The sequence below is a fragment of the Sciurus carolinensis genome, chromosome 11 (assembly GCF_902686445.1).
Source record: "Sciurus carolinensis chromosome 11, mSciCar1.2, whole genome shotgun sequence".
Classification (NCBI taxonomy): Eukaryota; Metazoa; Chordata; class Mammalia; order Rodentia; family Sciuridae; genus Sciurus; species Sciurus carolinensis.
The window spans coordinates 113,646,803-113,660,880 of NC_062223.1; the positions used below are offsets into that span (position 1 = coordinate 113,646,803).

A 14,078-nucleotide genomic window follows, 5' to 3' on the forward strand; every position below is an offset into this window, starting at 1 on the left:
CCCTCCCACCCAGAAACCTGATCCAGCTGAAGGACTGATTGCAGGAAAACTTGGCATCTCCCCAACTCTGGTGGCCGGGAGTACTAGCTGCAGCCTGAGAAGGTGCAAGCAGCCGCTGCAAGGCAGGTTGACTGGGACATGAGTTTGGCAGGGGGTGAACAGGCTGGCCTCCGGCAGGACTAACCCTGAGTGTCCACTCCGAGGCCCTCCCACGCTTGGGAAGCTCGCCATGAAGCAGTGGATCCAGCGGATGCTGCTTGCCTGGCTGCTCCCGATGCTCCTGGCACAGGGAGAAGGTAAGGGGGCTCAGGGGACACACACAAGACTGGACTGGCCATCTATGGCCCTGGAGTGTTGAGAGAAGGAGAGTGTGGAGCAGTCTTGCTGCAGGAAGGTCAGCTATCTTACCACACGTGAGCATGAGAGCATTTTGAGGCACCATGGTCAAGCTAGAGAGTTGGGGAAGTTGAGCTTGGTGACAGCAGGGCTTCTGAGAGGGGAGCAGAGCAGTAGCTTGTTTAGCAGAAATATGCAGACAGGCGCCAGGAGAGAGGCTCTTCTCCTCTTTGCCCTGTCTCTAAACTCATCAAGTAGCAGCGGCAAAGGAACTTAGAGCTTATTTGGTTCACTTTTTCCTGTGGTAAGCATGGTCCAGAGAGCAGGAGTAATTCACTCAAGGTCACACGGCTTGTCAGCAGCAGAGTTGATCTAGAAATCTTCCTTCGTCTTCTCTGGGTTTTCTTGCCTGGGTTCTCTGGTCTCTTTCCTACAGTTGCCTTCCAGGGCTAACTTCCAGTAATACCAAACTTCTCTCCATTCCCCATTCCCATCTTTTCTGACTTCCTTGAAAACGGCATTTTAGTCACAAAAGGAACTGTTTCCTTCTGCTGCAGACCATGTCCATCCCTTATAGGAAGTTTTCTCCTTCTACAGAACTGGGTTGGACCAGCCTCATTGGGGCAGAGTGCAGATGCCACCCAGGGGGCTGGACAGGTGTAAAGGGCTGTGGGCAAAATGATTTTCTGCCATGAGCTGTCACTGGGGAAACTCAGAGGGTGAAGCAAATGCAGTCCATAGGTGACGACTGGTCCGGGGCTTCCTGGACCGGGTTACAAGGCCTCCTTCTCACAGTGGACCTTTCCTCCAAGGGTCCCTGGGATCAGGTTAGTGCTCTCCACACAATCAGAGTCCCACTTGGTGGGATCTGGGCTGACCCGGTTGTCATGAAGAGACAAGAGGTCTGGGTGTGAGTCTCAATTCCTCCACGTTCAGTGCACGATTCTCACCCTTCTGAGCTTTGGGAGTTCTTGTCTATAAAATGGGCTGTCATTCAGAGATTGAAATGAAGACAATGTTATTGGATATTATTTCAAAGGAGACTCTCAAAAAACCCACAATCTCTTGCTTTCCCTCTCTCTCTGCTTGTCTCTGTCCTTCTGAGGGAGGTTGAAAGTTTATCGGGGTAGGTGGGTAAAACCCAGGAGGGAGCCACAGGAAGGACATGCTGCAGACCTTCAGGGAGGGGCAGGATGAGAGGAGGCTGTGCCCTGGATTGGAAGCCAGGTTTGCAGCACCTGGTCTGGAAAGAGGCCTGTGGACCCTGCAGTCCCAGCTCTTCCTTGCCACCTGTACCCTGCTCTGGTCTGTGTCTTCCCCACCATATTTCACTCCTCTCTTTAAGAACTGTTCTTACTATTCCCCAGAAGGAATCTGGGGTGCACATGAAACCCCATAGAATAGGGCCAGGGCCTAGGCACTGGGCCTTCTCATCTCCCCTTTTTTTCCCATAGCCTCCTGCTCTGGAAGCAATTTGGTTCCTCCAGGGTCCCTCCATTCCTCACCCTCACCTCTTTCCTAACCCTGTCCAGTTTGTCCACCAGGTCATGCTAAGAAAGGGACTTGGCATTATGTGTGGCTCCCCTGTATCATGTGTGGCTTTTGGCAGGAGGAAGAGGGGATGCCAGCTTTCATGCGATGCCCATCTTCCTTCTTCAACAGTTGCAGCCCAGGGTCAAGATGGAGGCAGTGAGCTGTGTGCTGCTGCAGTCTGACCTTGGCTGAGGAAATTCTGGGGCAGACCAGTGGGCCCAGAGACCTTGCACGTGGGGCCACCCTTTCTCGTGGTCCTCTTGCCTGTCAATAGCACACACACCCACAGTCCACTTCCTTCTAGCTGCTTTGGCTTCCTCTCCACCTTTCTTGGCCCTCACCTGTCTCCTGTCACCTTCCCTGGCAAGCCGGCTCTCTGCCCTCCTGTAAATTTGTGCACAGGTTGTCCTATGAGAGTACTGGAATTTTGACAAGACTCTCTACAGACAAAAATGCTCTAAGGACGGGAATTTCAGTCTGTTGTGGGGATCTGGTCCTTTCAAGAGCTTACAAACCAGGGCGAGAGAACTGGGGAATGTTTCCGGGCTCTGGTTTCCACTTTGAGCTGTTCTCCTTCCTAGCCAGGCAGAAGAGGACCTCCCAGGTCCAGAACTCCACCAGGCCCGCCCTGCTGAGGCTGTCAGACCACCTCCTGGCCAACTACAGAAAGGGTGTGCGGCCAGTGAGGGACTGGAGGAGGCCCACCACCATCTCCATTGATGTCATCGTCTACGCCATCCTCAACGTGGTGAGTGTGTGGCCTGACTGCCCACCTTCCATGCAGAGGTGGACCCTCGAAAGTGAGGCCAAGTCACCTCCCAGGCAGGACAGAGCTCTATTACCTGAGGTCTGGACTGTAGCAGAATCTCCACAGCTGCCCAAACCATGAGCCTGGGCCACCTGTGTGACTCCTTTGCACACCCTTACAGCCAGTGGTCACTTCGTGCCTGTGGTTGTCCATACAGTAACCTGGTAATCGCCTCCCTATGTCAGTCATGTGGGCTAAAGACTATCTATTCATCTTTTAGTGCCTTACACAGGTCCCTGGTACATGGCAGGTGTCACTAAATGTTGACAATAGATCAATTGTCAACCAATAAATCAATCAAATAATCAATTACTTCATATCAATTCCTTCATCAATTACTCTAGCAGGGTGGGGTGCTCTGCCCAGCAGAGGTCAGACATTGTATAGAGATATAAACAAGAAGGCGATTGCAGAGATGCAGTGGCCCTGTGTTGGGGTGGGGAGGCAGGACCTGACTCCACAGCATGCTGCAGTCACCCTGTGCCCCTTGATGCAGGATACAGTCATGGCCTTCAGAACATCTCTGGAAAGAAGCACAGAAAACTGCTTACCACATGCTCCAGGAAGTAGAAACTGGGATTAAATGAGGGGGGGAGAGTGGTGGACTTTTTACTTTATGTGGTTTTGGGCATATATATTTTGTGTACCTCCTATAATTATCATCTATTATGGTATATATAATATAATAGAAGATAACAAAGTATATTTATATCTATTACATAATCTCTCTATTATTGTGTAGTATATTTATACCCCAAATATAACATACAATATATATGTGATAAAATATAATAAGTGTGTGTGAATACACACACACACACACACACACACACACACACACATCTTTGAAGTTGAAAGGAAGTCATATTTCCTTCTAGTGTGTCCTAATAAAACATCAACTGCTCTGGGCTGGTCAAACAGCTCCAGCTTATCCCCAGGCCCCTTTCACTTAGTCTCCTTCCCAGGGACATAGGGGCGCAACGAAGCACCTCTTTTTGGGTGTGGTACATGCAGGGCCACCAGTCTGAACTCTCTTTTCTTTCCCAGGATGAGAAGAACCAGGTACTGACCACCTACATCTGGTACCGGCAGGTGAGCAAAGCAGCCCCTCACCCAAGCCCACTTGCTAGGATGGGGACTTCTCCTAGGAAGGCCTTCTCTGTTTGAAAAAGTCAGGCATCTCAGTGGTCTTGGTGGGGAGAGGTTCAAAGGCATGCTCAGTATGAGATTCAGGAGTCTGGAATCTTCCTATCTTCCTATCTCAGGACAGGGAACAGAAGGAAGCTTAAAGCTCTGTAGAGAGGTCAGACACGGTGGGGCATGCCTTTAATCCCAGTGACTCGAGAGGCTAAGGCAGGAGGATTGCAAGTTCACAGACAGCATCATCCACTTAGCAAGGCCCACAGCAACTCAGTAGAACCCTATCTCCAAAAAAAAAAAGGACTGGGGATGTGGCTCAGTGGTTGAGCACCCCTTGGTTCAATCCCCAATACCCACCCCCCAAAAAAAAATCAATAGGGAGGAAATCCCTCAAGCCCCTCTGGTTTCTGAAGTTCCTCACAGCATCCCAGACAAGTGCTTGTCCAACCCCTGTTGAAGTACCTCCTCCAGCACCTGGAAACTCGAGTCAGCCACTTCACTTTCAAGCAACTCTAATTACTAGAAAGTTCTTCTTTCAATTTGGTTAATTGGGTGACTGAAACTGTTCATCTACTTAGCCTTCACAGTCTTGGCCATGTCCCTACTCATCCAGTTTCTGATGGGCATGGACCAGCACTGGTATGCGGATATCTCTGAGATCTTAGTCAGGCTCTAGTTCTGAGCTAGAAACAGGAGAGGTGGCTGCCCACAGGCAGGTCTTGTTCTGGCGGACCCTAGGGATGTGGGGAAGAAGTCAGAGCAGAAAGGGAAACTGAAATGGCTGAAGAGAAGGGCAGGAGGATGAGGACTATTCCCAGAAGTCAAGCAGAGAGGCTCTGCAGACACGGGTCTGTGAGGTCCTTGCCCACTCTCATGGACATGCTCCACCAGCAGCAGCAGCAGCTCATGGGGGCAGGGAGTAGGGTAGAGGAGGAAGCCAGAAAGTTGATCTCTGAGATACTGCTCCATTTCTGCCTCACAGAAGGATTCCTTGATAAAGAACACCTTGTCTCAAAGGAAGGGACCTAACATGGATAGGCATCCTGGATCTCCTTTCCCTGGAACATCAGCCTAGGCCCCACCTCTATACCTCTAGGGTCACTTATCTGCCCAGCTGGTTGCTGTCAGCAGCGAGGGAAGTTCAGTCTGCTATGTACCAGCAACAGTGCCAAGGGACTGGAATGGAGACACAATCTAGACTCAGACCCTGCACATGATGAGCTCACAGGTAGTGGAAGCCACAGACATGTGGGACAGACCATTAACATGCAACACAACAGCTGCTCATCATGGCCATGATGGAAGACTAACCAATGGGCACACAGAGGAGGTACATATAAGATGACAGGGGGCCTGGAGAAGGGGGCATAGACACCTTGGCTAAGTCTGAGTGCAAGGTACCTTAGCAAAGAAGACAGGGATTGCAACATGGGAGAAGATGTAGGGGACACAGAGATGTGGAGGTTTTAATAGTATTTAATTCCATGTGGAAGAAGTGTAGAATTCACATTGACCTTGAGGTTTAACTTTACCCTAAAAGGAATGAGACACTATCGAAGAGTTTTGGGCAAAGGAGTGCTATGGTCAGACTTGAACTGGCCATTCTGGCATAGTAAGAGTGGAGAATACATTGATCAAAACTTAACAACATCCACCTCTGCTGTAAGGTGGATGTTTTTATTCCCATTCTTGTGTATGTAACCCAAGACCCAAGGTTATTTGTTCAAGATCCTGAAGTTGATGGTTAATGGTCTTGTAAGATTGAAAATGGTTGCAGACCTTCCTAGGGAGAGAATGTCTCAGTCTGTGTTATTATACATGTAGGGACAGTGTGAGGACAGAGGTGGGGGCTTGCCATTACTGCTGAGTGCTTTGGGTGCCACTGACACCCAGATTTTCCTGAGTAGATGACCAGATGTTGCCTGGGCATGAGGAGTGAAGCCAGCCTGGTATTCAGGAAACCCTCACAGGAGATGGAGGGGCTCTGGTGACCATTGTCCCTCCTCCCTTAGTTCTGGACTGATGAGTTTCTCCAATGGAACCCAGAGGACTTTGACAACATCACCAAGTTTTCCATTCCCACAGACAGCATCTGGGTCCCAGACATTCTCATCAATGAGTTGTGAGTACTGTCACTGGAGCCTGGGTGACTGGGTGGCACAGTGGTGGGAGAAGTCAGGTAGCTGGGAGACAAGATGGCTGCCATTGTATTTGAGATATCCGAACCAGTTTCACCAGCTGTACATAAAGTTAGCTAGAGATCAAGTTCTCTTCTGTCTTTTTTTTTTTTTTTCTCTTTCTTTTTCTTTTTAAAACTCATCTTTTTTGTGCCCGACTTTGAAACTCTGTACTTCATTAGTCCAAGGGCCCTCATCTCAGGGAAAGAAGCCAGTGAATGAATTCACACTGAGTTATAATAGCCTAATGGGGACAGCTGCATTTTAAAAGAGGACAGTTATGTTTCTGAAAGGAATGGAGCACTGATGGCAGCCACTGTGCCTGGCCTCAGAGGAGATTTAGAGCTAAGGATCATGCTCAAATCTCCCACGCCACGTATGTGCCTTCAATTTGAAGTGGGTCCCATCAGTCATTATTTCTAGCAGCCAAACAGTTTCATTTGGCCTCAGCTAACAGAACTTCTTCCCATTCTGAAGGTTCATTTAGGGTTCACCAACTGAACTTCTGAACAGCAGGGAAAATGGTGGGGATGGATAGAAAGGGGAAGGTGACAAGTAGGTCCACCCAGTGCCCACTTCATTGCCCAACTCCACAGGGTACTGACATTTTCTCAAGGGAGGCTGTTGACCATGACCCACCCCTCAATGCCCTGCATAGCTCAGACTGGGGGCTTTCTGGGAAATCCGTTTCCAACTGAATCTCTACTTTCAATAGTGAAGTGGTGAAGTAGTGAAGAAGTCTTAACTTCTCATCTCTCAGCCTGACCCCACAGAAGGTTGAAGGCTCTGACCCTGGGTTCAGTCCACTTCATACCATTGTGGTCACTTGGGAGAGCCTAAAGGTACAAGATCAGCCAAAAGAGTGAGATGAAATCTTGTTGGACATTCCTGGGTTCCCCTAATTCTTATCCATGATTTTTCTAGTTCTTTTTCCACTAGAGATTATTCTCATTTTCGAGGACTTCTAGGAAAGGGAAATAAAGAGAAATCAGTCAAATAGAACACAAGCTTCTGCTCTCCCCCCACACCTGCCTGTAATCTCAGTTCTAGAGGTTCTGGGAGCTAAGCTCTGCCCAGTCTAGGTGTACATGTGCACGAGCTTGTGTGTGTGTGTGTGTGTGTGTGTGTGTGTGTGTGAGCATGAGGGCAGTTGGGCAACTCCCTACAGCCTGAGGCTTTGCCTTTTGTGGTTAGGTTGTCAGAGGAGTGAAGGCGAAATGCCCTTCCTACTTGGAAAGTAACCTTGTCAATGGTGGGTTAGGAAGCCTAACAGAATAGAACATGGGCAAGCTGCTCACGGACAAAACCGTCTGGGTTATCCTGCTGCCTGTTCCATTCCTGAGTTTCTTTCCTTACTGGGCTGCTCAGAGGTCTTCACACTCCCAGGGCTGAATCTGCCTCTTAAGCTTCCATGTTGTTGTCTCTTCCCTGACCAGTGTGGACGTGGGGAAGTCTCCAAGTATCCCATACGTGTATGTTCGGCATCAGGGTGAGGTCCAGAACTACAAGCCCCTCCAGGTGGTGACCGCCTGCAGCCTCGACATCTATAACTTCCCCTTTGATGTGCAGAACTGCTCGCTGACCTTCACCAGTTGGTTGCACACCAGTGAGTATGTGTGCTTTGAGAGGTGGGGGCAAGGACACCCGGGCAAGGAGCACTCTAGGAAGCATTCTCCCTTAACACCCATTTTACTCAACTTACCTCCTTTCTTTTCCTTTCTTTACTTCTCCTCCTCCTCCTTCTCCTCTCCTCCCCTCCCCTCCCCTCCCCTCTCTCTCCTCTCCTCTCCTCTCTTCTCCTCTCTTCTCCTCTCCTCTTCTCCTCCTCCTCCTCCTCCTTCTTCTTTTTTGGTGGGGGTCTTAGGGATTGAATCCAGGACCTCACACCTACTAAGCTCTACTACTGAGCTTTGTTCCCAGCCCCAACCACTAATCTTAATGTCATTGAGACTCTATTTTCTCATCCTCCAAATGGGGTCAATATCACTGTCCTCGCTGCCTCCCCCGGTAGTGGTAAGGATTTCATGAGACAGCATGAACCAACTTCACATGCTTATTAAGGGACAATTCTTTTCTAAATATCACAAATAGGATCTGGCACTAAAGGTCTCTCAGACCCACTCACTTCTCTTCACCCTCCGCCAAGCCACCCTCATCTCCTGCCCAGATTTCACCATTTGTTCTTGTCCCCCTCCAATTCATGTTCCTCACAGCAGCCAGTGAACTCTTATTAAAATGCAAATCTGATTGTGTCACTTAAAACCCTGGTGGCTTCCCAGCAGTCCTGGAACATATTCCAAATCCTTGACCTAGTCCTGCCCACAGTCCACCTCTCCAGCTTCATCTGGTGCATGCTCTCCGAGCTCTGCTCCAGCCCAGCTGCTTTCTTCTCTGGGCCCATAGCCCCTGTTCCTCCACTTCACCTCATGCTGTTTCCCCTCCTAGGCTACCTCCCTTCCTGCTCCCCCACCTGCCCCACAACCGTACCCAGCCTAGCCAAACTCTCCATTCAACCTTCTGATCACCGCCTAAGTATCAGCAACTCTGGGAAAGCCTCCTTCAATACCCAGAGGAGGCCATCCCTGTGGTGCAATTGTTAAACACCCTGTTTTTCTCACCACCTCTATTGCCCTGTCAGTACTTGTTCACTGTCTACTTCTTCAGTAGATATAAACTTAGAGAGGGCAGGCAGGGACACGACTTCCGGCCCACCACTAGATCCCTAGCACAGGGCCTACCACAAAGGAAGATGCCTGGCAAATTACTAAGTGGATGAGTGTCAGGTGCCCCTAAGAGGGCAAGGGAGTAAACACTGCCCGGCTGCAAAATGGCAACCTCTGTTTCTATTCCAATTTATTCATTATGTTAAACTTAAATTATGGCAGTAATACATAATGTCCTTGACCAAAAACCAAAACTACAGAGAAGGCCAAAGTCTCCTTTGACCTCTATTCTCAATCTCAAACTCTACACTAAAAATTCCTTGCGATAAGAGTTAACTGTTTTTATGAGTATTAACTTCATAAAGTATGTTCTTCCAGCTCCTTCTCTATGCGTTTATATCCACACATGTGCACACGTGTGCTCACACGTACGTTTCTATGGAAATATGGCATATACTATCATATACTGCTACTTGATTCTTTTTGCTCAATCATAGCCTCTGGATGTTTTTTCATGTTATTGCATACTGAGATGGTTCTCATGAATTTTAACTGCCATAGAGTGATCTGGATACACCATAATTTATTAAGCATTTTCTTGTTGATGGACACTTAGCTCTTTTCCAGTATTTTGCTGCAGTGGATACTGTGGTCCTTTCTAATGTATATATGCATATCTTTTTCTTTAGCATAGAGAGAAGTGGAACTGCTCTGCCAGAAATGAAGAGCTTTCTCATTTTTCTAGTTCACCTTCAAAGACAGGTTATTCTATAAGGCAAAGATGAAGAATTAATGGGTAGTTTTATGTGTGCATGTATTGTGGTGCTAGAGTTTGAACGTAGGGCTTTGAACTTGGCAAGTGTTCTATCACTGAACTACACTCCCAGACCTTTTTTTTTAAAAAATTATTTTGCTATGTTGCTGAAACTGGCCTTGAACTTGCCATCTCCTGCCTACACCTCCAGAGTACTTGGGATTACAGGCATGTACCACCATGCCCAGCCTATGTGTGATCTTTTATTTCCCCACTTTTTTTAATTGTTGTATTTGACCAATATCATTCCCCAGTATTTCCCCTTTCCCTCCCGACCTCCCTTCCCCTCGTCCCTTTGCTCTATTCTACTGATCTCCCTTAAATTATCTAGGATTCACCCCACCTTTCTTTTCCTTTTTTTCTCTTACTTTTGCATATGAATGAAAACATATGACCTTTGACCTTTCAAGTTTGGCTTATTTCGCTTAACATGTTTTCAAGTTCCATTCATTTTCCTGCAAATGACAATTTCATTTTTCCTTATGGCTGAATAAAACTCCATTGAGTATATACACCACATTTTCTTTATCCATTAATCTGTTGATGGATACCTAGTCTAGTTCCATGGTTATTATGAATTGTGCTGCTGCAAACATGGGTATGCATGTATCACTGTAGTATGATGACTTTAATTCTTCAGGGTAAATACCAAAGAGTGGTATAGCTGGGTCATGTGTTGGGTCCATGCCTAGTCTTTTTTCTCCCATATTATTTTGTAGGTGTATTATAATCGTACATAATGATGGGTTTTGTCGTTACATATTTGTACATGCACAGAATACAGCAATGTAATTTAACCGATATCACTCTCCAGCACTTCCCCCTTCTCTCCTCACTTCCCACCCCTGGTGCCTTATCTCTACTGCTCTCCTTTTGATTTTCATGGGATCCACCCTTTTTCCTTTTTCCTTTAAAATATATGACCTTTGACTTTCCAAGTTTGACTTATTTCGCTTAACATGTTGGTCTCTAACTCCATTCATTTTCCTGCAAATGACTTCGTTTTCTTTATGCCATGCCTAGTCTTTTGAAGAACCTCCATATGGATTTCCATAGTGGTGGCCCTAATTTACAATCCCACCAACAGTGTAAAAGTATTCCTTTTTCTCCACATCCACTCCAGCATTTATTATTATTGTTTCTATTCTGATGACTGCCATTCTGACTGGCTATGTAGGAGTTTTCTGATGAATGGTTTATATGATTCTTTGTGCTGTACTGTGTGTTTTCGCTCAAGGTTTCCTCTGCCCACACTGCAGGCCTGAGATAGGCATGGTGTGTAATATTGCCTCATTTTACAGCTTAGAAAACTGAGGCTGGAGATTAAGAGCAGAGGCCTGAGGTCCACTCACCTAACATCAGGATTCCTTGGTTGCTGCCCACCCATTCGCCACCTCTGCAGGGTCTGGCAGGCTCCAAGCACTAGATTTCAAAACTGGCCTCATTTCTTCTCTCTCAGTTAAGGACATCAACATCTCCCTGTGGCGCTTGCCAGAAAAAGTGAAGTCTGACAAGAGCGTCTTCATGAATCAGGGCGAGTGGGAATTACTGGGGGTGCTGCCCCAGTTCCGGAAGTTCACCATGGAAAGCAGCGACTGTTATGCGGAAATGAAGTTCTACGTGAGTGGGAGTAGATGTGGGTAAAATGGTGACAAACTACTAGCCCTTCATACCAGGGGAGTTTACGGAGGTATATTAGGAAAAACTTCCCTAGCCTTTTTCCCAGTTAGACATCCCCTGGCACTTCAATGGACTAGACGGGGAAATGCAACTAATGATCCCTTACACAACAGAATAGTTACGAGTCTAGATTGAGAGGTGGGATATGGGCACTGTCCATTTCCTCCTCTGAGCAGTCCAGCCTGGAAGCTCCAGGAAGCCAGGGTGTGTAGGCTAGAGGTGATAGCTCCTGGGTGCAGAGCCCATCTGCCTCAGGCTTCCCCAAGCTTCTCTCCTGGTCCCAGGTGGTCATCCGCCGGAGGCCCCTCTTTTATGCAGTCAGCCTGCTGCTGCCCAGTATCTTCCTCATGGTCATGGACATCGTGGGCTTCTACCTGCCCCCAGACAGTGGCGAGAGGGTCTCCTTCAAGATCACACTCCTCCTGGGCTACTCGGTTTTCCTGATCATTGTGTCCGACACGCTGCCGGCCACTGCCATCGGCACTCCCCTCATTGGTAAGGCCCCTCCTGGGAGGGGAGCTCAGTCTGGTGAACCTGGCCCCCTCCCACCTCCTGTGTGTGTCTCCTCCCTCTGCCCTGGGGCACACAGGTGTCTACTTTGTGGTGTGCATGGCTCTGCTGGTGATAAGCTTGGCCGAGACCATCCTCATTGTGCGGCTGGTGCACAAGCAAGACCTGCAGCAGCCTGTGCCCGCCTGGCTGCAGCACCTGGTTCTGGAAAGGATCACCTGGCTACTTTGCCTAAGGGAGCAGTCAACCTCCTGCAGGCCCTCAGCCACCACCCAGGCCACCAAAACCAACAACTGCTCAGGTGAGAGAGGGAGGAAGAGAGAGGGGCCTTTTCCAGCTTGGTTATAGGGACATGGTAGGGAATCTCTGGAGGATCCTTGGCAAGGCCTGGGAATTTGGCAGTCTTGTCCCACTCCAAGCCTTATTGGGGGTGGGTAGTCTTCAGCCAAAGATGTCAGTGCAGACCTGTGCTCCACTTTCACACCTCTCATCAGCTCGGGTGTGCATGAAGAGGGCAGGAGGCCTGGAGCCTGAGCATGGTAGAAGCTGAGCCCTCTGGGCTGATAATGGCCTCTGAGATGGGCCTATGGAAGAGGTCAGATGGATGTCGTGCAGGTAGTTATTGGCCTCCTTGACTCATATGGTCAAATACTGAAGCTGGTACTTCCTCAAACTTTCTCATTTTAAACAGCTCAAGGGCCAGATCCTTCAATCATCTATGAAGTAGAAATATAGGGGTTCAGAGATACTGAACATGGAACTCACACCTCCTGAGGACCTGTCATAGCTGCTGTTTGTTGTTGGTGATGGTGGTGTTTGGTTGATTGATTTGTTGAGCATTCTATGCCAAGAATGTACAAAGCACTCCGTGTGCATTATCCCAGGTAATACTCATGATGACCCAGGAGGATTGAATGAGTTAACAGGGGCATGGAGAAATTAAATAGCTCCCTCTACATCACAGAGCCAGGGACTGGAGGAAACATGATTCGAACCCAGGCTCTCTCAGTTCCTTTTCATCCTTCCTCCTGCATTCAAGCCTTCTACATGAGGCTTGTAGTGCATCCAAGACCATTTCATCAAGAACTGATGAACTAGTCCACCAGCCTAATGCCTCACTTCAATTGGATAAGGTAGTTATCCCTGAAGTTTGTACTTTCTGGTCCAGAAGGACATGGAGTTATGGAGAGGAGGACATTGACTCCTGCCAGTCACCCACTTCTTAGGTAATATGATGTAGCAGAGAGAACAGTGAATCAGGAATCCAGGTACTTGGTCTTGGTGTTTGTGGTCTCTCCATTAAATGAGGCTTCAGTTGCATTAATCATTTAACTTCCCTGAGCTCAGCATCATCATAGAAAATCAGGGATAGTAATCGCTCTTATTCTGCCTCTCTCATGGGGATGCTGTGAGGTTCAAATGAAATAATGAATGTCAGATTGTTGAGGAAAACTAATAGTTTTTAATTTTTTTTAAAGGCACAAGAAAGATAAACACTAATTCTATGAAACTGGTGACTTGAGAAAGGGGTACAGAATGAGACTAAGGAGGAATTACAGGAATCCTCAATCATACTCATTTTTAAAATCTGTTTAAGTTAGATGGTGATTATGCAGATATATAAGTTATTTCCAATACTTTTTACATCTAAAATTATTAATATAAAAATTTCCACAGGCTGTAGAAAGATAAGGCACAGTATTTGGACAATCCAGTTGTCCTCTCTTCCACCAATTCTCTGTCCTTCTTCCAGCCATGGGAAACCACTGTAGCCATTTTGGAGGACCCCAGGACTTGGAGAAGACCCTGAGAGGCAGGGGCAGCCCTCCCCCACCACCACGGGATGCTTCACTGGCAGTGCGTGGGCTGCTGCAAGAGCTGTCCTCCATCCGGCACTACCTGGAAAAGAGGGATGAGATCCGTGAGGTGGCCCGGGACTGGCTGCGGGTGGGCTCTGTGCTAGACAAGCTGCTCTTCCGCATCTACCTGCTGGCCGTGTTGGCCTACAGCATCACCCTGGTCACACTCTGGTCCATTTGGCATTATTCTTGAGTGGGCGCGGCCCAGCAGGGTAAGGGGTACAGGACTGGTTAAGATGGGGATGTAGGATTTTTGCTTAGTTCCTTAAGGGCCCAGGGGATACCACGGACATTCCCAAGACATAGGTGCATCCCATGCTCTGTTTCCAATGCCATTTTGCCCAAGCAATTCTGAACTAGGGTCTGAATTCTTTGCCCCAAAATGTAGTGTTTAAGATCCTTGCAGCGAACCCCCATCCACAACTGCTATCCAAAATGACTTTACATCATGCTATCTTAGATTAGGAGAAACCCAAGCATTCCATAACTCCACTCTACTTATCTAGGCCTCAAGTCTCAGTTTCCCCTTTGGCACATCCCTGAAGAAGACACTTGGAA

The 14,078-nt window shown here is 48.0% G+C and overlaps 1 protein-coding gene across 1 annotated transcript; it reads left to right on the forward strand.

Annotated features, from left to right (window-relative positions):
* The first annotated feature begins 229 nt into the window (after positions 1-229).
* On the forward strand, positions 230-13,713 carry Htr3a (5-hydroxytryptamine receptor 3A). The gene is made up of 9 exons (XM_047518699.1): positions 230-296; positions 2,451-2,617; positions 3,725-3,769; positions 5,830-5,939; positions 7,431-7,600; positions 10,931-11,091; positions 11,436-11,646; positions 11,741-11,962; positions 13,415-13,713. Exons 1-9 carry the CDS (start codon positions 230-232, stop codon positions 13,711-13,713), a joined length of 1,452 nt encoding a protein of 483 aa, XP_047374655.1.
* Positions 13,714-14,078: the final 365 nt, after the last annotated feature.

Coding starts and splice junctions, on each gene's coding strand:
- Htr3a (XM_047518699.1), top strand. CDS start 230: ATGAAGCAGTGGATCCAGCGGATGCTGCTTGCCTGGCTGCTCCCGATG. Junction 3,770..5,829: donor CCTACATCTGGTACCGGCAG/GTGAGCAAAGCA, acceptor CTCCTCCCTTAG/TTCTGGACTGATGAGTTTCT. Junction 7,601..10,930: donor CACCAGTTGGTTGCACACCA/GTGAGTATGTGT, acceptor CTTCTCTCTCAG/TTAAGGACATCAACATCTCC.